Source organism: Balaenoptera physalus (genome assembly GCF_965194825.1).
Source record: "Balaenoptera physalus genome assembly, chromosome: 19".
In the NCBI taxonomy this organism is placed as follows: Eukaryota; Metazoa; Chordata; class Mammalia; order Artiodactyla; family Balaenopteridae; genus Balaenoptera; species Balaenoptera physalus.
This window is the reverse complement of record NC_138900.1, coordinates 40,698,378-40,718,413: the sequence shown is the minus strand read 5'-3', so window position 1 is coordinate 40,718,413 and position 20,036 is coordinate 40,698,378. Positions and strand designations below refer to the sequence as shown.

The following is a 20,036-nucleotide window of genomic DNA, read 5'->3' as shown; positions in this document are numbered from 1 at the left end:
CCACCACCACTAGGGTGGCCCAACTCACAGAGTGGGAATGGCAAGCCCAAGGTGTGTGCCCCAGAACTTGGGGTCTTGACGCTAGACTGCAAGGGACTGGATCCCAGCGCCTCTTCTTATCAGCCACTAATTAGCCATCTGTGAAATGGGGATGGCATTGCTGTATTAAATAAGACTTGTAAAGGTGGTTCCAGGCCATAGATAAAGAAGGGAAGGAGAAAAAGGCTGGTGCTGGGGCCTGTGAACCATGAGGTACAAATAGCAAATTACAAGTGTTTATTTACAGGAAAATCAGGAGAAGCAGGAACAGATGGCTGCAGGGAGGTGGTGTGGCAGCGAGGCCAGGTGCCCAGATGGATGGTCATTAGCTGGGCATAGGGAGCATGTAGGCCAGGCTTTGGGGGAGGTTGCCTTCTCTGGCAGCTTCACTGAGGCCTCAGGAGGGGCAAAGGACCACAGGTGTGGGGACTGAGAAGCATCAAACAAAGACTTTCAGTAACTCCACCAGGCGTGGGTCCTTGTAGAGCTTTTCCTCCAGAGCCAGGTACTTCAGTGGGGCCAGCTCCTTGTGTCTGAAATCAGGGGAGGAACGAGAGGTGGTGAGGGGTTACAAAGCTAGTGCTCCAGGCTCCTAGTGGGTCCTCTCAGCTCCTCCGTCTCCTCACCGATTGAGCCGCTGCTCCAGGATGCGGATGCGGAACATGGCCTGAGAGCAGTAACTCAGGTACAAGTCTTCATCCTCGGGCGTCAAGGTCACCTGGTTCTCCTGATACCACTGCTGCTGCTTCTGCAGCTCCTGGGTCTCCTGTGGGCACAGGGAAGAGAGAGCAGGAGGGCTGATGACGACTGACTCTTAGCCAGGCTGCAGGCTGAAATCCCTACAAGGGTCGGCCCCGCTACCCCTACTGACAGGAGCCAGAGGAGCACAGGCCTGGAGCCACTGGGGTCTTGTTTAGAGGGATATCATGTCCACGAGGTTAGAGCAGGAGTCAAGACTGAGAGTCATGTGACTCTGGTCAAGGTACATTTTCAGAGCTTCCAATTTGCTGTCTGCAAAACCCACCCCACCACCACAGAGCTCTTTGTGAAGATTAAGTTAGACAATGCATGGGAACTACGTGGTGTGTACCTGACAAACAGAAATGAGTCAAGGACTAGGAGCTGTTATAAGGCTCCATCCATCCACCCACCGCTTCCTCTCTCCGTCCACCCTTCCACCCAATGAACAAGTGTGAAGGAGGACAACTCGGTCATTGGGACACCCCAAGCACTGACATCCTCCCCCTCCCCCGATTAGTCCCTCACAAGTCTGTGAGATGGTGAGCAAACAGCCCTGGGCCCATTTTCTGGTTGAGGATGCTGAGGTCCCCTCCCCTGCCAGGGCCCTGGCTGCACCTTTTCAAACCGGGCCTGGATGAGGTTGGCCTTGTCGATGAGCCGCTGCTTGAAGTCACTGAGGCACTCATCCTTGAGGCGCACGGCCTGCCAGCGCGTCAGCTTCTCTCCCGGTGGGAGCTGTGCCAGAAACGGGGCCAGGTAGTCCAGCTGGGCCTCCACCTGCCACAGGTGCTCCTCGTGCATCACGCGCTCCTGTGGAGAGGGGCCGGGGTGGGGGGGGTTCCTCTTCATCAACATGTGACCGCACAAAACCAGGCCTCAAACCCAGAAGTGCTTGAGGCCTCAGAGGGGCCTGTGCTGTCTCTTGTAGCCGCAATTATTGGTAACAGCCAATTCTCGTGTCTTATGTGAATTCACGTGTCTCTACTTGAGCCCCAGAACATACCCAACACTCAGCAGATGCTTGCTCAGTAAATGGTAATAAAGAGTGGTTGTTAATGATGTTAAATCAAAAACTGCTGGTGAGTCCCTTTTTCTCTTCCACCCTGGGGCCTTATCTATGTCCTGTGTCGGCAGCCAGGGGCCAGTGAAGTTGGAGATGTGGGGACCCGATGCCCAGACCTGGGAGTCTGAGAACCAGACATCTGATGCCCTGTCCTGTCTCACCAACCTCAACCAATTGGTTAGTGAAGGGGATTTAGAAGCTGGCCTCGAAAACCAAGCTGGGTCTTGCAACCTGAGGCGGTAATGTGAACGCCCTATGCGTAGGGGTCGGATAACTCAGGCCTGTGGCCAGAGTCAGCTCTCGAGGGCTACTGGCCCAGGTCGCGACCTCCAGGGGAGCCCCAGGTGGAGGTGGGCACGCAAATTTCATTCTTTCCTCGTGCAGTAGAGGTCTTGGCTTGGCCACAGCCCCTGGTAGTGGGGGAGACCTGGCTTGCATCCTGAGTGCTCTTTGGGGTGACCCATGGAAATGGTCAGCTCAGCAGCAAGAACGACCACCATGGTGTCGATAACTTCATCTCCTATACAGGGCTTTCCGGAAGAATCCCTGATCATCCTCAGCACACTGGAGGTGAGGGGGTGTGGCTGGGGGAGGGGTCCAGGGAAAGCCAGGGCCTGGGCCAGGGAGCAAGGCTCACCATGGCCTCCCGATACTCCTTGCTCTTCTCGTTGCGCTTGGTGTCGTAGATGGAGATGGTCAGCGCATGCGCCGCCTCCTCTTCCTCCCGAAGCTTCAGGATCTCCAGCACCTGAATTGGGAAGTGGGGGCGGACGTGGTGAAGACACACCCCCACCCCTGCCACCTCCCATCTGCCCACTCTCCCTTGGGACCCGACCTCCAGCTCTGACTCCCAGGCCTGATGCCTGGACAACTTCTCCTCGTTCTTCAGCTTCATCATGGCCTCGGGCTGGTAGAGAAGCTTCTTGGTGTGCTCCATGGGCTCCACCTGGAACAACCACCACAGTGACATGGAGAAGCAACAATGGCTGGGGTTGTAGGCAGATTCTGGAGGCAGACCTCCTGGGTTCAAATCTTCCCCTGCCATTTTCTAGCTGTGCAACCTCAAGGAAGTTGCTTAACCTCTCTGGGCCTGTTTCTTTCTTTCTTTTCTTTTTTTTTTTTCTGTGCCGTGGCATGAGGGATCTTAGTTCCCCGACCAGGGATCAAATCTGTACCCCCAGCAGTGGAAGCGCAGCATCCTAACCACTAGGACTGCCAGGGAATTCCCCTCTCTGGGCCTGTTTCTTCATCTATAAAAGCACAGCTAATAATAAAAGAGGAACTGGAGACTCAGAGGGGCTAAGGAATGTGCCAGGAGAGTGAGAATTTGAACCAGGAAAACCAGCCCCTTGGAGGTGGTGAGATCTACTCAGCCTTGGTCCCAGGATCTGCTCTCACCCAGGACTGGGGGGTAGGGACGATGAGTAGTCGAGGCCAGCTGGGTTGTCTTTCTTGGTGGAAAAGAGGAAGATTTTCAGAGGCGCCCAAAGAGAAGTATCCCAGATGGGAGCTCTTGATTTTCCCAAGGGGCAGAGATGAATTTCCAGGCTGGGAACCAGGACTTTCTATCCCAGTTCTCCCAAGTTGCTGGGACAGGACAGAGGGCCCCAGGGCTCTCTCCTCTCCCCACCCCCACCTGCCCCTGCCCGCCATGGCCCCCAGGCGCACCTCAAAGCTGAGACACATGTCAGGCGTCATGATGATCTTGTTGCCCTTGCTGTCCCCCTCCGTGCGCCACAGGAACTCACGCTTGGAGGCCGTGATGCGGTCCTCGCGGCAGTGGTAGCGCAGCTGGATGCGCTCATCCAGGATCAGAAACACGCGCTCTGCCACGTCTTCATCCGCAGGCTTCGCAGGGTTGCGGAAGAATTGCTCTGTGATTTTCTGGCAGGCCAAAACATGCGTAGGATGGGAGGTGGGAAGGGATTTCTGTGCCTGACCCGACGACAGGAGCAAAGGACACTCAGGGATGCTGGGGTCTGGGGTCATTTGGGGGGTCATGTGTAATAGCCCCTCCCAGCTAAACAATGGGTCTCAAGGCCCCAGGGGTCCTCAATGTCTGGCCACTCCAGCCCTGGATGGTGCTGGATTTCTTCTCTAGCTCCCTCCACAAGGTGGGGAGCTCACCACCTCTCCAGGCAGCCTGCTCTATAGCTAGACATCCCTTACTGCTAGAAAGAGCTTCTTTGCTATTCAGACATTAAACATAGGTTGCAAATAATTTGTAATGATATGGAGAAAAAAATCTCACATTTTAATGTTAAGAGGGTGAAACAGGAATTCCACCTACAGACACACACACACACACACACACACACACACACAAATCTTAAGTTAGAAAGGATTCTCAAAACCAAACCTATTAATATGTGGTAATATCTGAGAGTTGGCATTCTGAGATATTTTTACTTTTTACATTTTTACATGTTTTCTTAATGTTTAGTCACGAGTGTGTATTTTTTATAACAGTAAGGAAATAATACCTCCCTGTCCCAGCGGCTGAGGGCACCGTCTGGCATCAGACAGACCTGAGACTGTGTGTTTGGTAAAACTGGAAAGGTCGCTCAGTAAAGAAGTTTCCCCGGAGGGAGTCAGGGCTGTTCCCCTCCAGGGGTAACCTTGGCCCACCAGAGGGGGCGGGCACCCTGTCCCCAGGCCCAGCGAGTGCTCACCACCACGGGCCGGGGGTTTGACTCTGCACTGTTCAGAGCCAACTTCTTGATCCGGGGCCCGAAATTGACATGGCGGTAGGAGAGGAGGTCGGGCCGCCCTTGGTAGTACTCCGTCATTGTCCTGGGTGTCTCCTCCCGTTTGATCAGGCCGTCCACACGGGCCGTTTCATAAAACTCCATGACGCGGTCCATCTCGGGTTGCATGGACGTGTATGAGTGCACTGCCGAGGGGAGGGGGGGTCCGGGGACAGGGCTAGGTGAGCACTGGGAGCTCTGGCCCCTGGCTTGATAACCCAACCCCAGGGCCCAGGGAGAAGCGTTAGTATGTAACCAGTGCCCTAGTGCTGGGTATTTAGGCTGCTTCCAACTTTTTTGCTATGATCAACACCATGATGAACGTCTGCAGTTTGCATTTTTTGTCCTTGCCTGCTATTTGCTGAGCAGTAGAACTGCTGGTCAAAAAGCCTACATATTTTAAAGCTATTATTGATTGTTTTGCCCAACTGCTCTCCAGAAAAGCTGCGCCAGTTTGCTGTCATACCAGCAGTGACAGGGACTCACTTGCTCACACCTAGTAGGACCATTTTTTTTCATCTTTGCCAACATAAGGGTTGTAAGATGGTCCCTTATTGATTTAGTTTCTTTCTTTCTTTCTTTTTTTAAAATTTCAACCACCAAGCAAGGTTGGTCATGTTTTTAGACATATACTGACCCTAGGTTTTTCTTTTGTGAATTCTTGGATCAGGTTGTTAATTCCCAGGACATGTTCTTCCCTCCCTTCCCAGCCTCCTGGGCTCATGGCCGTGTCTGCACCTCCATACTTCTGCCCTCTGCATCAGTCTTGTGGGGACACTTGTTGGTTTTCTTGCTCAGCATCCTAACCCCTGTAAATGTGGCCCCCGCTGGGTGCCCGATCCCAGCCACAGCATAGGCTGCGGCCCTGCTTTGCCTTTCCTGGAAGAACACTGTCAACGTTTCCTTGGATTTTCTGTGTTTCCCCTTACCTCCCGCATGTCTGCTTTGCTTAGGGAGGCAGGGGCCCTTTCTGTTGCTTGCCGCCCAGGAACCCTGTCAATACGTGGATACTGGTTCCTCCCACTACATGCCAGCTGCATGGAGGCTGCTCTAAGGAGCACGTGAGGCCCCCAACCTGGGCACCCAGCTGGCCTAGCAATGGGGCCTACGTACCACGCAGAGCCTGGGGGTGGCCCGGCTTGAAGTAGTCGATATTCAGGCCTGTGACCTTGTTGATGTGCTTCAGCTCCAGCATATCCTCCCGGTTCTGGAACCACTCCTTTATCTCCAAAGTCTTGGTGCCTGTAGGGCCCGATGCGTGCTTGAAGCAGCCAGGCCAGCTCCCTCAGCCTCCATCCCACCACCCCAGCACACGGAGGCCAGCAGGGCCCACACTCACACCAAGAGAGGGGCAGTGACATGACCGAGGTCACGTGGCATGTTGGGGGACCCAGCTCTCCTGCTCCCCGCAGCCAGGGCTGCCCCCTTACACTCCAAGTCCTCGTAGGTGGTGAGGCGGCACACCAGGCCGTTGTTGTTGAGGTACGGGGCCCACTTCTCCAGCTTTGCCCTCTTGTACTGTATCACCTTCTTCCCGTTTGGACAGCGGGTCTCGAATGCTGCAGACACAGAGTGGGCTGGGGTCCTTCCTCCCCAGATCGGGGGAAGGGAGGGCCAGCCCCACCAGCCCACCAGCCGCTCATCAGCCTCTGTGCACTGTGCTGTCTGCTAGGCTCCTCCAGCCCCCACACCTGCTCCATGGAGGCAGAGGAAAAGAGTCACCAGGGGTGGCGCCTGCCCTGGAGGAGATCTCAGCTTGAGCCTGACCACACCGCACTCTCACTGCCAGGCCTTGGCTGGAAACACCATCCCCTCCTGCCCTTACTGGGCTGACTTCTTCCGATCCCTTAAAACTTAGCTCCCATGACTTCTCCTCCCAGAAGCCCTTTCTGCCCCCCCAACCAGCCTCCAACCCCCTGGGTTCCCATGACACCCTCTTTAGCCCTTCCTACCCTGTTGGGATGGCCTGGGCCCTCCCCGTGGGTCTAGGCACTGCCACACGGAAACCTCAGCAGCCGGCAGAAGTTGGCATGGGGCACAAGCGTGCCTGTCCCCCTGCTTTCCCTGCCTGCCCCTTTTTGGTCCTGAGACCCCTGTGCCCTCTGGGTACTGTGCACAGTCTCCTCCTGGCAGAGTGGGGTGAGGGATGGGAACGGCTGTGTCCTGGTCCTTGGTCCTCCATCACCGGCCACACTCCATCATCCTGGGTGGGTTAACTGAGCCCTGTCCTGTATGCCAGACTGGGGTCAGGCCCCAGGCTGCAGAGCTGAGTGTATATGTTGAGAAGGAAGAAATGAAGAGGGTGCAGCAGAAAGCAGGCCATGGGGGCGGAAATGAGGGACCAAGGCAGCCTCTGCTTGTATCCCCCTGTCTAGTTGTTGCCACAGACATCCCCAGAAGCCCGGACACCAGTGAGGGTGCAATACCTTCTGGGGAGATCTCAATCTGCTCCACCCACGAGCACGGCATGTCGAAGCTCTTATCCTCATCCTCCTTGCCCTGTTGGGAGAAGTGGGAGTGGGGTGGCGGTTCTGATCAGGGCTGGGCCATGGAGCCGAAGTTACAGTCAGAGCCTCTGCCTCATCCCCCAGGGCCAAGCTGGGGTGGCTCGTCCGCTCCCCCGGGAAGCCCAGAGGTCTCGAGCAGTTCTGACCTGGCTTGACCCGAGATGGGGGGAGAGGAGCAGTCAGCTCCTCCCCGTGCCCACCTGGTGCCCGGCGAGGACAGCAGCACCCTGCTCTGCATGCCCCGCCTTCCCTCTGTCAACAGAGGCACAAGGAAAGCCACAGCCCTTCAGTAAAACTGAGGCTCAAAGCAGTTAAGGGACTTGCCCGGGACCCCTAAGCCTCAGTTTTCTAACTGTAAGCTGAACCCCTTGGGAGGATTGACTGATAAATGTACATAAGGGTTTGGGACACTGCCTGGCTGCCCTTATTGGTTTTTTTTCTTTTTGAGCCTAGTTTCCCCATCTGGCAAATAAGGCCTGGTCTAGACAAATGGTCCTCAGGTTAGGTAACCACAGAAACTTGGATAAGATTTTCTCAATTTAAAACTCCTCTCCCCACCAAATTGCTCAGACCTCTGATGCCTGCTCAGCTAATCTGTTCACATTTTGAGGCCAGCAGGGGGCGCCAGTGCCCCAGGATTTACTGCACAGGGGAGGAGGCTCTCTGGTCTCCAGAGATGAGGACGCTGGCAACACTCAACACCATGTGCAGGGGGGTCTACACAGCTATGCCAAGCACATCACACCAGTGGTCTCACTTTGTCCTCAAGCAGTCCCAGGAGGTAGAACAGAACCACCTTTGAGAGCCCAGACTTGGGAGCCAGACTGTCAAATCCCAGGTTCAAATCCCAGTTCTGTCACTTACTGCCTGTGTAACTTTGGGTACGTTACTTCACCCCTCTGTGTGTAAGTCTTCCTATCAGTAAAGTGGGACATGATAATACTAGTACCCACCTCGCTGGGTAGTTGTGAAGATTTAGACAAGTTAATTTAAGTTAAGCACCTACTGGCACTGAGAAAGGGGCATATGCGTGTTACCTATGGGCTGAATTGTGTCCCCTCAAAATTCACATGTCCTAACACCCAGCACCCCAGAATGTGACTATATTTGTAGATAGGATCTTTTTTTTTCTTTTTTTTTTAATAAACATTTATTTTTGGCTGCATTGCTGCGCACAGGCTTTCTCTAGTTGCGGCGAGCAGGGGCTACTCTTCGTTGTGGTGCACAGGCTTCTCATTGCAGTGGCCTCTCTTGCTGTGGAGCACAGGCTCTAGGTGCACGGGCTTCAGCAGTGGTGGCACGCAGGCTTAGTTGCTCCGCAGCATGTGGGATCTTCCCGGACCAGGGCTCAAACCCGTGTGCCCTGCATTGGCAGGCGGATTCTTAACCACTGCGCCAGCAGGGAAGTCCCTGGAGATAGGATCTTTAAAGAGGTAATTAAGTTAAACTAAGGTCATTAGGTTGGGCCCTAATCCAATACGACTGGTGTCCTTATAAGAAGAGGAGATTAAAACACAGACATGCACAGAGGGAAGAGGCTGAGGGCACAGGGAGAAGGCACCATCTACAAGCCAAGGAGAAACCAACCCTGCCGACACCTTGACTTCCAGTCTCCAGGGCTGTGAGAAAATAAATTCCTATTGCTTAAGCCACCCAGTCTGTGGTACTTTGTTATGGCAATTCTAGCAAATGAATACATCACTTATTACTACCATGAATGTAACCAACCCCACTCCCCCATTTCACATGCAGACGCTGAAACTGAAGCTTCCAACATTTAGGAAGTTTGCCCAAGACGTCAGAGCCAATAGGGAAGGCCTCTGGACCCCGGACTTCCACGCACAGGGCCTCATGCAGACCTGCCTGACGGCCCCTGACTAGGAGATCAGCGATGACCAGGCCAATGACTTTCAGAAGGGCTGATAGGATGGACAAAAAAGGCCTGGAAGTGTGTGTGGAGGATCATGGTGGCCACGCAGGAAAGGCCTGGATGTGAGGAATGGCAGGCCCTGGGGCTCCGCTGGCTTGTGGAGAGGGTCTTATCGCCCTCCTCCAAGGGGCATGTTCTCTAGGCGCAGGGCAGCCCCTGAATGCAAGTCCCAGCCCTCCCCTGCACCACTGGGGGGTCCTGGGCAGGTCACTGGACCTGTCTGGGCCTCAGTCTGCCCATCTGTAAAATGAGGGCATGGCCCAGGCCCTTCTGCTTTGAGGAATCTATCATTGGTCTATGTGGACTGCCCCCCACGCCATACCCATACACGTGGCGGGGACATGTGACAGGCTGGCCCAAAGCAAGACAGGGTGTCAAGCCCCCTCCACTCCCCGGCCCGCACCCCTCAGAGGCTCACCAGATTTTCCACATCATCGTCATCGTTCGTCCCGTCGTCCTCCTCCTCAGTCAGGGACAGGAGAGGCTTGTCGGTCCCCAAGAGCAGGTACTCCCACCTCACAGAGTCTCCCAGGTCAAAGACCAGGTCCTGGTGGAGGAGGGGATCGCTGAGAGCCCCCCACAGTCGCCACGCCCCCTCCTTCTCCATGGGGGGCAGGGAACAGCCACGCCCAGGGGGAGAAGGCACCAGGCTGGGTCTCAGGGGGGCAGAACGTGGCTCCAGGCCGTCTCTGAGGGTCCACACCTGCCCTCCTCATCCCCACAGGGAGACCGAGGCCCCAGGGGGGCTGGGACTCCCTTCCTGTGTTGGTCTCTGTGAGAGACTTGGAAACTCTCTGGCCTGGGATGGCCAGTCTACCTTGTTGGGGGAGAGTGGCATCCGGGCAGTGTTTAGAGCAAACCCAAGCCAGAGAGATTGTACAGGCAGGGGAAACGGCCTCCTCATGGTTCTTGCCCCGTGCCAGCGGGAAGGGAACTAGACAGGCGCGCAGAGGAGGGAAGTGCGAATTTCTCCTCCCTGGTGTGGGTCCTTCACCTCTTTCCAATCCAGCCCACCTGAGCCTGGGCTCACCTGCCAAGTAACTCCCAGCAGGTGGGGCGCACCATCTCCCCGTCTACCTCCCCGGGGTGGTAGGCCCCGCTCCCAACTCCAAGATGGAAGCTGCCCGCAACGGTTTCAACATGAAGCTCCCCTGACGCCAGTCCTAACCCTGTCCTCACTGTCCTGTCCGAGGCCTGGAGGGCTCAGCTGGGAGGTGGGAGGAGAGGGGAGGGGTACACGATGGGGGAGAGGGAGTGAGGGAAAGAACTGCTTGTAGATATAACAGCTGACAGCCCAGGCTTCGTGGAGAGGAATCAAATTACACAGATGTTTGAATTTCTTAAAATCATGTCCTCCATTCTGTCACTTTTCTTTTTTGGCTGCACCGTGGGGCTTGTGGGATCTTAGTTCCCCGACCAGGGATTGAACCCGGGCCCTCAGTAATGAAAGCTCGGAGCCCCAACCACTGCAGCCAGGGAATTCCCCATTCTGTCACTTTTGTTAAGTAGTAAGCAGTAGTTAGATGTTTTGCTGCTTTATCTTAAAGTTCTACCTCTATAGAAAAACCATAAACGAATGGACAACTACGACATCCCAGTCTCTGAGGGGTGCCTCACTCCAAGGCCATTTCAGGGTTCTTTGAAGGGGACTTCCCTGGCGGTCCAGTGATAAAGACTCTGCGCTTCCAAAGACGGGGGCGCGGGTTCAATCCCTGGTCAGGGAACTAAGATCCCACATGCTCACGTGGCGTGGCCAAAAAATAAATTAGGAAGAAAAAAAGTCAAGGTTCTTTGAAGGAACAAAGCAACCGCTCCTGTGCTCATGGGGCAGTAAAAGTGACAGCCAGTGTCACGGTCTCTTTCTTCGTGCCCTCACTTGGTGATGCAGTACTGCCCCTCTGGCCTTACTTTCCCACCAGGCCACCCTTCCATCTTCATCTCATAACTTCTATTATCCCTGATAATAAATTTCCTCCACCTGGCACTGGTACAGGGTGTGCTGGGGGGAGGCTGAAGGAACTTCCACCCGGAAGAGGGCCAAAGGAGGGCTGCAGCAGCCTGTGAAGGGCCGTTATCCCTCAGAGGGCTCTGACCACCGTGGCGGCTATGAGCTTGGGCTCTGCCCCATCTGTGTGGTGAGGAAGACGTTCTTTCTCTAAAATGACAGTAGCACTAGGTAACCTTTACTGAACAGCATGGGATTATTCTAAGCACCTACCGAATGTTATTTTCCACAACCCTGTGAGGTCGTTGAGGACCGAGCAACCCTGGACTCAGGGGCTCAGGGAGGCTGGGGGCGGGCTGGGTCTCCTTTGCTGAAGGCAGATGCATCTGAGCGTGTATCAAATCTGCCCGCCTCCCTGAAAGGGAGTAATGAGCTCCATGAAAGTAATGAGCTTTCATTACTGAGGGCCTGGGTACAATCCCCGGTCAGGGAACTAAGATCCCACAAGCCCCACGGTACAGCCAAAAAAAAAAAGTGACAGGGGGGCGACAGCAGTCCCCTGAAGGGGGTCACTTCGGTATAGGGGGCGAGGGGCCCAGGATCTACCTTTGGGAAACTGGCCTGGCTGTAAATGGAGGACCTTGGAAATAACAAAAGAGCACAGGACTTGGTGCCTGGAGCCTGTCTCTCTTTTGATTTGCATACAGCTCAATGAATTTCCATAAATTGGGTGCACCCAGGTTCCCTGCCCCCGGATCAAGAAATAGATCATTGTTCAGAACCCCAGAAAGTCCCCTGGTATCCAGTTACAACCTCCCTCCAACTGTGTGCACGTATTTTCAACTTCTATAAAGGGCACTGAGTTTTTTATACATATGTATGTATGGAAATTCATTGAGCTGTACGCGTAGGATGAGTGCAATTTCCTGCATGTGTATTGCACTTCAATACAACATTTTAAAGAAATCAAATGAACTAACAATCCACATTTTATAAGAATATACAAACCAAAAGAGCGACAATAATCATATTGAAACGATTATATATGGGCAAAGGAGTGGGCCCTGGGCACTCAGCTACAGGGAAAGTCCAAAGCCCTCCTGGCCTGGTGGCCAGATCTCCCCACAGGTCACACCTGCCTTCCCCCACTGTGCCTGCCATACCCGCCCAGGCCCCGCCCAGCACCTTGCAGCAGTTCCAGCAGTCCTGCATGTTGACCCAGTAATTCTTGTGGTTCCAGAGGCTCTCTATTCCCAGGAAGTGGTCGTCCTGGGTGCTGTAGCTGCGTCCAGTGAACGGGTCAATGAAAAAGCTCTCGGGCACCTCGCGTTTCCCCGACAACACCAGGACCCAGGAGTGTACCCGCAGGCCGTGCAGGGGGTCCGTCTTTGCACTCTCCTGCTCCTGCACGGGAAAGGTGGGTGACCATGAGCCAGATGGATGGGAGGGGGGCCATCAGGGGCCCAAACATCTCCCTGGGGCTGGGGAACTGGCGAGAGAACTGAATGCTGATCCACACCGCACTGCTGGCTGGCTTTGCGACCTTGAGGACATCACCCCACCTCTGAACCCGTTTTCTTATCAATAAAATGGGAGGATCTGACTCGATCTGTGGTTTACAAACTTGACCTTTTGGAGCTCTAGGGTATCTGGGGTTTACTGGCTTTCCATGTTGTGATTCTGGGTGAGATTTCATCCAAAGAAAGATAGAGGGACACCATGTGGCTTCATTGTCTGCATCCCTCTGGGCAAAGGGTCACTGTGCCATGTTCATTATTGCATCCCCAGGGCCCGGACCAGAGTAGACCCTCAATAAATACTATACGGAAGGAAAGGAAAGAAGGGAGGGAGGAAAAATAGGTGAGAGGGATGATGAGAGTGTGGGTGGATAGAAGGAGAGATTGGAGGATGGATGGATGGAAGGAAGGATGGGAGAATGGATGTAGAGTGTATGTAGGTAAATCTTCAGTGAGAGTCTGAACAAGGACACCAGAACTGCACAGCATAAAATGAGTTGCTTCAGGCAGCAGAGCTCTCTGATGTTAGAACTCTATCACCAGAAGCTGGCTGACTACACTGGGGATTCCCACAAGGTCGGGCAGAGAAGGGGGGTGGTTGAAGGTTGGAGGAGGGGATTTGGACCTGGAGGCCCATAAACACATCCCTTCGTGACCCGTGTCTGTTTCCCCATTCCCAGCAACCCCCCCTCTGGAGCTGAGTTCAAGGGTTGAGGGCTGAGGATGGTGGACCCACCATGAGGCGCTCCTCCTCCTGCTTCAGTCGCCTCTCCTCCTCGGCCTTGATTGCCTCCTGCCTTTTAATCTCCTGCTCCTGTTCAAACCTGCTTGTCAGGTCCCTGGGCGGTTTGACAGCGTACTTCTTAGGTGGTGCCTTTTCCTCCTCCTTGACCATCTGTCACCCAACAAGAGAAAAAAGCATCAGCAGCCCTGAGTGGCCCGCCTGCACAGCTCCTCCTGGAGCCTGCTGGCTTTCTGACCCTGAACGTAGAAAGAGCCTCAGCTCCAGACCTGTGACCATGGGCCAGTCCTCCCACTTCCCTAACCACAGGCTCTTCTGTAAAAGTCACTGAGAATAATGAGAACATTTTCCCCAGGGTTATTCTGAGAAGTAAAGACAGGAAAATGTCTGTATGAGCTGCCCATCCGGGTAGGAGCTCAGGAGATGCGATTTCCCCTCTTCATTCCCCACGGCCTAGACTAGCTACGATCTGGATCTGATCTAGAAAGTGGGGCAAATTGTCCGGAGTCAGATTTTCCAGATTTTGTCACTGCAGGATTTCATATGTTGACTTGAAGTGAGAGTTTACTGGGCTAGGAAGGAGAACAAAGCCTTTGTGTGTGTGCGTTTGTGTGTGTGTGTGTGTGTGTGTGTGTAAACAAGCGCACACGCGTATACAAATGTGTGCTAGGTGGCAAGAAAAATGTCCAGGAAAGCACACCACAGAGGCTGCATAAGGGGGCCTATTATGATGGAGAAATAGTGAATCTCCATGGTTTAGAGTCAGACAGACTGGGCCTTAGCTCCCAGGTCCCCATTTACCAGCTATGTGACTTTGGTCACAAAAATTGTTTCGTCTCGACACACTCATCTGTAAAAGAGAAGTGATAATTCCTACCATGCAGCGTTATTGAGAGGGGCAACCAAGTCAATGGACATGTAAGTTGTTTATAGACCGGAACGCTCTCAGCATCCATTAGCTATTGATATCATTTTCATAATTAAAATTTTGGCTAAGAGGCCTGTAAGTGAGTTCTCAGGCCTTTAGAGCCAAAAGCAGTGATGGAGCTTTTTTGTTCCATCTTTCTTGGGGAGGTGGCCCTGAGAGAGCAGGCAGGGCTCCCACCTGGTACCTCCCCCTCCTTCTCCACCAGACTGCAGCCCCGGGGGCCCCAGGTGCTCACGCAGGTGTAACACAGGTGCACGTGCATCATGCCGGATGCCCCAGGCCCCTGGATCCTCTGCCCTGAGCTGCAGACACCCACAGGGTCTTGACCCTGGTCACAGAGTCCTGGAATCAATCCAGTTCATGAAAAGCATTTTCTGCCAGTAGTATGGCTATTTTCCAAATGCAAAGAGATGCTTTTATGATTCCCACAATTAAATTCACTTAAGAGTTTTGTGTTCACAGCAGCCTCAGTCATTATGGTGCTCTCAGTCAACTGGTATAAAAACACAACCACCACCTGCTGGAGGGCTGGTGAATTTTGTACTGTTAAGAGGTCCTTTTTACCTGGGAGGGGAAAAAAAAAAGAAGTAAACATCTGTCTGTTTGTCTGCATTTTCCTTATATGAAAACGGCTGGATGGATTTTTATCAAATGCATAGGATAAATTTGGAAGAAGTTGGCTTAAGATATCAGCCATACGGCATTCACAAATGCAGGGAACGCAGTAGCTGAAACTGAGTCACAACAAGGGGAGAGGAGCAGCCAGTTTGGAGAAATGGGCTGTGTGTATTAAGATGCCAAAGATGGAGAAATCATCAGTGGTTTGAAATATGAACTCCTGAAGGGCTGCCTGGCGATGGAGCTGGGGCAGGGGCGGAAGCGGCAGGGACAGGTGGCTTTAAGGATGGCGTGTCTTGGGCGGTGCTGAGGGCAGCACAAGCCCAGCCGTACCTCCTTGGGCTTCACGGTGAGTGGGCACACCTCCCGAGTCAGGTCCATGTGGCACAGGTCCTGCGAGCCATAGCCGTAGACGCAGTAGGCATCGTAGCCGGCGCCGATGAGCATGGAGCAGAGCAGTGTGCTGAAGTCAAAGCAGTTCCCCTTCTGGTACTTGAGCACCGTGGTCGAGGAGTACAGGTAGGAGGGCTGGGCGCAGCGAGCTGGTCAGTATAGCCACCCCGGTGCCCCCACCCGCCCTCCCTGCTCAGCAAGGGCTGGGCGCCAGGGCCAGGGGGCCGGCTGGGCCCCAACAGGGCTCCTCCCCTTTGTCGGGTTAGGAAGCCTGCTAAGAATGGGGTGAAAACCACAGATCCCGTGTCTGTGAAGTGCAATCCAGGTTTGCCTGTAATTGCAAGGGGCCATGGACTTCCTGATGGGAAACACCGTCTGGGATGTAGAAGCTTCTGGTCTGTTGCTCTCTGATTGGTCATTTTACGGTTTTATTCCAGAGTTACCCTCACCTTTTACCTCCGTCCTTCTCTTCTCTCTGTTTCTCAGTTCTCCACTGTGTACACATCCCCATCTCCCTCCCTCCATTCTTAATGAGATTGAGCTGGTCAGAAGCCCAGAGATGTGACCTTGGACCATGGGCAGCAGGCCCTCCACTCTCTCTCCTTTCCTACCTCCCGAAGTCCTGAAAGGAAGACTCTGAAGGCAGAAAGAGGCAAAGGAGCCAAAGAGGTGGGAGCCCGGAGACCAGGCTTGCTGTGTGACCTCAGGCAAGTGGCTCTCTCTGCCCAGACAGACTCATGGGCTGTGTCCTGAGGCTGGCCAAGCCTCCTTCTCCCGACCTGCCTGGCTTCCCATCTCAGGCCTCATGGCAGCCCCAGGTGGTGCTTACCGGCTTGAGGGGGTCGGGCAAGGGCACCACGGACAGGAAGTCTGAGACAAACTGGGCGCAGGTGTCCCAGTTGTAGAGCTCAGGGTAGGGCATCAGCGTGGGCCGGATGGTTGTGCTCACGAACTTCTGCAGAGGGAGAGACCACGGGCCCTGGGGGGAGCATTCCACCCGGGAGGAGACCATGGTGCTCCCAGGAGGCCGGGGCCTCAGGGTGGGGTGGGGGGCGGCTCTCTGGCCTCAGGCTCCTCCTCGGTGCCTTGGGAGTTGGAGGAAGGGATCCCTCAAGGCCCTTCTCCCCAGATCTAGAATAAGCCTGTGCCGTCCGGGGTGCAGTGATGTGATCGCCACCGCCCCACTCGGTGCCGCCAGACCTGCCCCACCTCCCTGATCCCCCAACAGCCCTGTGAGGCAGGTCCCGCTGACAGATGAGGAAACCGAGGCTCTGCGAGGTGAGCTGTCTTGCTCAGGTTCACAGTCAGTAGCAGAGCTGGGTCTGTCTTGGCCACCCTGGGGCTGGGGGCCAGGCCTCTGGGGTCTCCCTGTGAATTTGAGGAAGGCCCCACCTAAGGGGCAGCCCCGGTGCAGTCCCCGCTGATGGCTGCAGGGCAGATGCAGGCCTGGGGTCACCAGATCCAGAGAAGAGGGGACTAGGGATCTGGACGGGAATGGCTGAGCTTCAAATGTTGGCAGCTAATACCAGGGTGAAAAATCACCAGGTGGGCCAGGTAAAACAGTCTGTGAGTCCCTGTCAGCTTATGGGCTGCTGCTTTGCAACCCCTGGATTCATCCCCTGCCATTCCATCTACAGGTGGGGAAACTGAGGCCCAGAGAGACTCAGGAATGTGCCCTGGGTCACAGGGCGGGAAGGAAGGAGGCCAGCGCTTGGGTCCTGGCCCATTTTATCTTATTTCTCGGCCTTTCCCTGCATAGGGCTGGCCTCGGGGGCCGGAGACCACACTGCGTGTCTGGCTGCCCCTTAGGTGGGGTGTGCGGCTCCAAGCCACCACAGGCCCCCAGGGGTGACTCACACCGGGCCTGCTGGGGCCTGTGGACATTTGAGTTTACATGCTGCCCCTGAAATATAAGCTTTGACCCATGAGAGGTCTGTGCCTGGCCCACCTCCCTCCACCCTCTTCTCTCCAGCCCCCGGCCCTGCCCAGTCTTACAGGCACTTCGCACTCGTTCACTGGGTGCAGGAAGAGGGGCACGCGGTCCGGGCACAGGTGGCTGTACTGGCGGGAGAAGTTGTCTGCCACCTGCAGCAGGTGTTCCTCCTTGGGCGTGTTGCTTTGGTAGGAAAGGGGCAGCTTGGAGATGTCAATAGCGTCCTTGGTAAAAGTCCTGTGTCCGTAAGAGGGGTGGCATCAGTGTGCGTGAGGCTAGGCCTGGCGCACAGGGAGGCCTCCATCCACCTTAGCTGCCATTGGCTCTATCCCGTCCTCATTTAATCCTCACAACTACCTAGGAGGGAAGTATCATTCTTATCAGCTGCCCTTTTAAACAGATGAGGGAAATGAGGCACAGAGAGTTTGAGTGACTTGCCCAGGGTCACACAGCTAGGGAGGCACAGAGTGGGGACTTGGACCAGGCAGCCTGAAAGCACAGCCCTCACTCCTAACCACCTCCTTCTATGTCCTGGTCCTGCCTCCCAGCCCAGGTACCACCATTCTGCCTGGCTCTCCCGCTGCCCGGCCCTGGTGTGACTCTCACTGGGGCTGCTGGGCCAAAGCCCCCACCTTCCCCACCCCCGGCACTCACGAGGGCTTCTCCGGGATGGAGACCTCAATCTCCGACAGCTTCCTCTCCAGGTCTCTGAGCATCTCCTGCGTCATGATGGTTTCCTCCTTCCGCACCTCCATCGGCCTCATCATTTTCTCGCCCCTCTCGGCCCGCTCGGCCTCCTCCTCCTCCTCCACTTTCTCCTTCAGGACCTCCATTCTGGCGTGTCTCTGACTGTCTGGAGATGAGGTCTCTGGAGGAGGAATAAATGCACTCTGAGTGGCCGACTTCAGACCAGGAAGGAGCCACCAACACCACCCGTGTCCCTGGGCGGAGGTTTTAGGTGGTTTAGATCACGAAGGGAGGAGGCGAGTCCCTCCTAAACTTCCTTTCCGTCAAGAAGAAAGTCTCCACGTGGTGCTAGCACACCTGTAACACCTTTCTGACATTTGCAAATTGCCCTTTAAATCCGACAACGCAGGTCACAGACTGAGAACTATTGTCAGGGCAGGAGCAGGTAGCTCAGGCTTACTAACCTTGCTTTGTTTTTTGTATATTTATTCTGCCAGTGACCTTCTCTTTCTGGCAGGTGATGTTAATGCTGTATGGATAACTGTAGTATTATGAAGTTTCCTATTAAATATATTTATGAAGTCCAGTAAGTTTAAATTTAAAGAAAATTATTCATAATAGTAAGGAAGAAAAAAAAAAAGAGGTAACATCACCAAACTTGGAACAGAGAGAGGGCAAGAATGGGGCTGCCACTAAGGCACCTGGTTAAGGCGCAGGTGGGAGTGACACAGCCTGCACTCTCCTGGCCAAGCCCTGTGTCAGCTCTCAGGATGGAGGAGTTTTGTGTGGCAGGACACACTGAAATACCATATGTGCTTGTGTGCCCTAGGGAAGCCCTTTGCAGAGCCCAGCGTCACTATGATGGACCAAAGATCCAGTCCCCTTGTAATTTCCGAAGTGATAAGAACACCAGACGCATCTTTTTTTCTATTGCGGCAACTCTGCTTGAGCCCCTGGATGGCTCCTGGATGGGGACATGTCACCAGAAAGACCAAGCCATGATTAGAAGCTTGGAATTTTCAGCGCCCCCCTGCATCCTCCAGAGAGGAGAGAAGAGTGGAAATGGAGTTAATAATTGATCAAGCCTGCATGAGGAAGCCTCCATAGAATCCCAATAGTAGGGGCTTCAGAGAGTTTCCAGGTTGGGAAGGTGACGTCCTGGGAGGAGGACACATCCCAACTCCACAGGAACAGAGGCTCCTGCACTCAGGACCTTCCCGGACCTCTCCCTGTGTATCTCTTCATCTATCTGTCCATTTGTATCCTCTACCATGTCCTTTAATAAACTGGTAAATGTAATTGTTTCCCTGAGCTCTGTGTGCCTCTCTAGCAAACTAACAGAACCCAAGGAGGGAGTCATGGGAACCCCCAAATGGTAGCCAAGCCGGACAGAAGTTGTGGGTAACCTGGGGACCGACTACTTGCCATTGGCATCTGAAGTGGGGTGGGAAGAGGCTTGTGGGACTAAGCCCTTAACCTGGGGGATCTGACGCTATCTCCAAGTAGATAGTATCAGAATTGAGTTCAGTTGTAGGACACCTAGCTAGTGTCACGGAGAATTGCTTGGTAGGGGAAAAACCTACACATTTGGTGACCAGAAGTGTCAGAAGTGAAGGGTTCTGTGTGAGTAGTAAAGGAGAAACACAGAAGGTGGGAGACTGAACTGAGTTTTTCCATTACAGACCCTATGAGGCAGATATAATTATAATACCCACTTTGCAGAGGAGAAAATCGAGGCCTAGAGAGGTTAAGTGCTCTGCCTGAGGTCACAGAGCAAGAAAGTAGCAGACTTGGGGTTTGAACCTGTATATTTCTGGCTCTGAAACCCATGCACTTAAGGGCCTAAGGAGATGGGAAAGTTCTAGAAGGGATGGTTTGTTGGAGGCAGGGTGAGTAAGGAAAGACATAGAAGGGGAGAAGGCCAAGGTGTCAGTGGGCAGAGGGGGACAGCCACTAAGATGGGCCCTGAGCCCAAGGTCACAGAACACCATCATCAGAGGTGGAGTTGGTCCAGAACCTGCAATATTTATTCCTTACACCAGGCTGCCTCATCAGCTACAGCGTGGTTTGGGGAAGGCAGTCCTGCTTTACAGTTTCCCCAACTCTGCCCAGAGGCTCTCCCCACCCACAGGCCCTTCCCTGCATCCCCCTCCCCAGCCGGAACCTCCTCCTCCCCATCGCTCTCTCTCTCTCTCTCTCTCTCTCTCTCTCTCTCTCTCTCTCTCTCTCTCTCTCTCTCTCACACA

At 54.3% G+C, this 20,036-nt stretch overlaps 1 protein-coding gene across 20 annotated transcripts in view; it reads right to left on the bottom strand.

Annotated features, from left to right (window-relative positions):
- Positions 1–261: 261 nt before the first annotated feature.
- The window catches only part of LOC309648906 (dynein regulatory complex subunit 7), a 90,681-nt gene continuing 70,906 nt past the window's right edge, over positions 262–20,036 (bottom strand). For 16 of the 20 annotated variants that reach the window (XM_082438155.1, XM_082438172.1, XM_082438174.1 and 13 more), the window contains 17 exons: positions 17,758–17,971; positions 17,166–17,340; positions 16,000–16,125; positions 15,111–15,305; positions 13,226–13,384; positions 12,158–12,376; positions 9,446–9,574; positions 7,017–7,089; positions 6,021–6,149; positions 5,704–5,832; positions 4,516–4,736; positions 3,512–3,727; positions 2,679–2,789; positions 2,481–2,591; positions 1,396–1,590; positions 666–805; positions 262–572 (listed from right to left, as the gene is read on the bottom strand). In XM_082438155.1, the coding sequence (XP_082294281.1) occupies positions 479–572; positions 666–805; positions 1,396–1,590; positions 2,481–2,591; positions 2,679–2,789; positions 3,512–3,727; positions 4,516–4,736; positions 5,704–5,832; positions 6,021–6,149; positions 7,017–7,089; positions 9,446–9,574; positions 12,158–12,376; positions 13,226–13,384; positions 15,111–15,305; positions 16,000–16,125; positions 17,166–17,340; positions 17,758–17,971 (2,636 nt within the window). In that variant the 3' untranslated portion in view covers positions 262–478. Of the gene's footprint in view, positions 573–665; positions 806–1,395; positions 1,591–2,480; positions 2,592–2,678; positions 2,790–3,241; positions 3,295–3,511; positions 3,728–4,515; positions 4,737–5,703; positions 5,833–5,929; positions 6,150–7,016; positions 7,090–9,445; positions 9,575–12,157; positions 12,377–13,225; positions 13,385–15,110; positions 15,306–15,999; positions 16,126–17,165; positions 17,341–17,757; positions 17,972–18,254; positions 19,885–20,036 lie in introns of those variants that run through there. The other 4 variants (XM_082438164.1, XR_014256853.1, XR_014256854.1 and 1 more) reach the window with 4 other exon arrangements.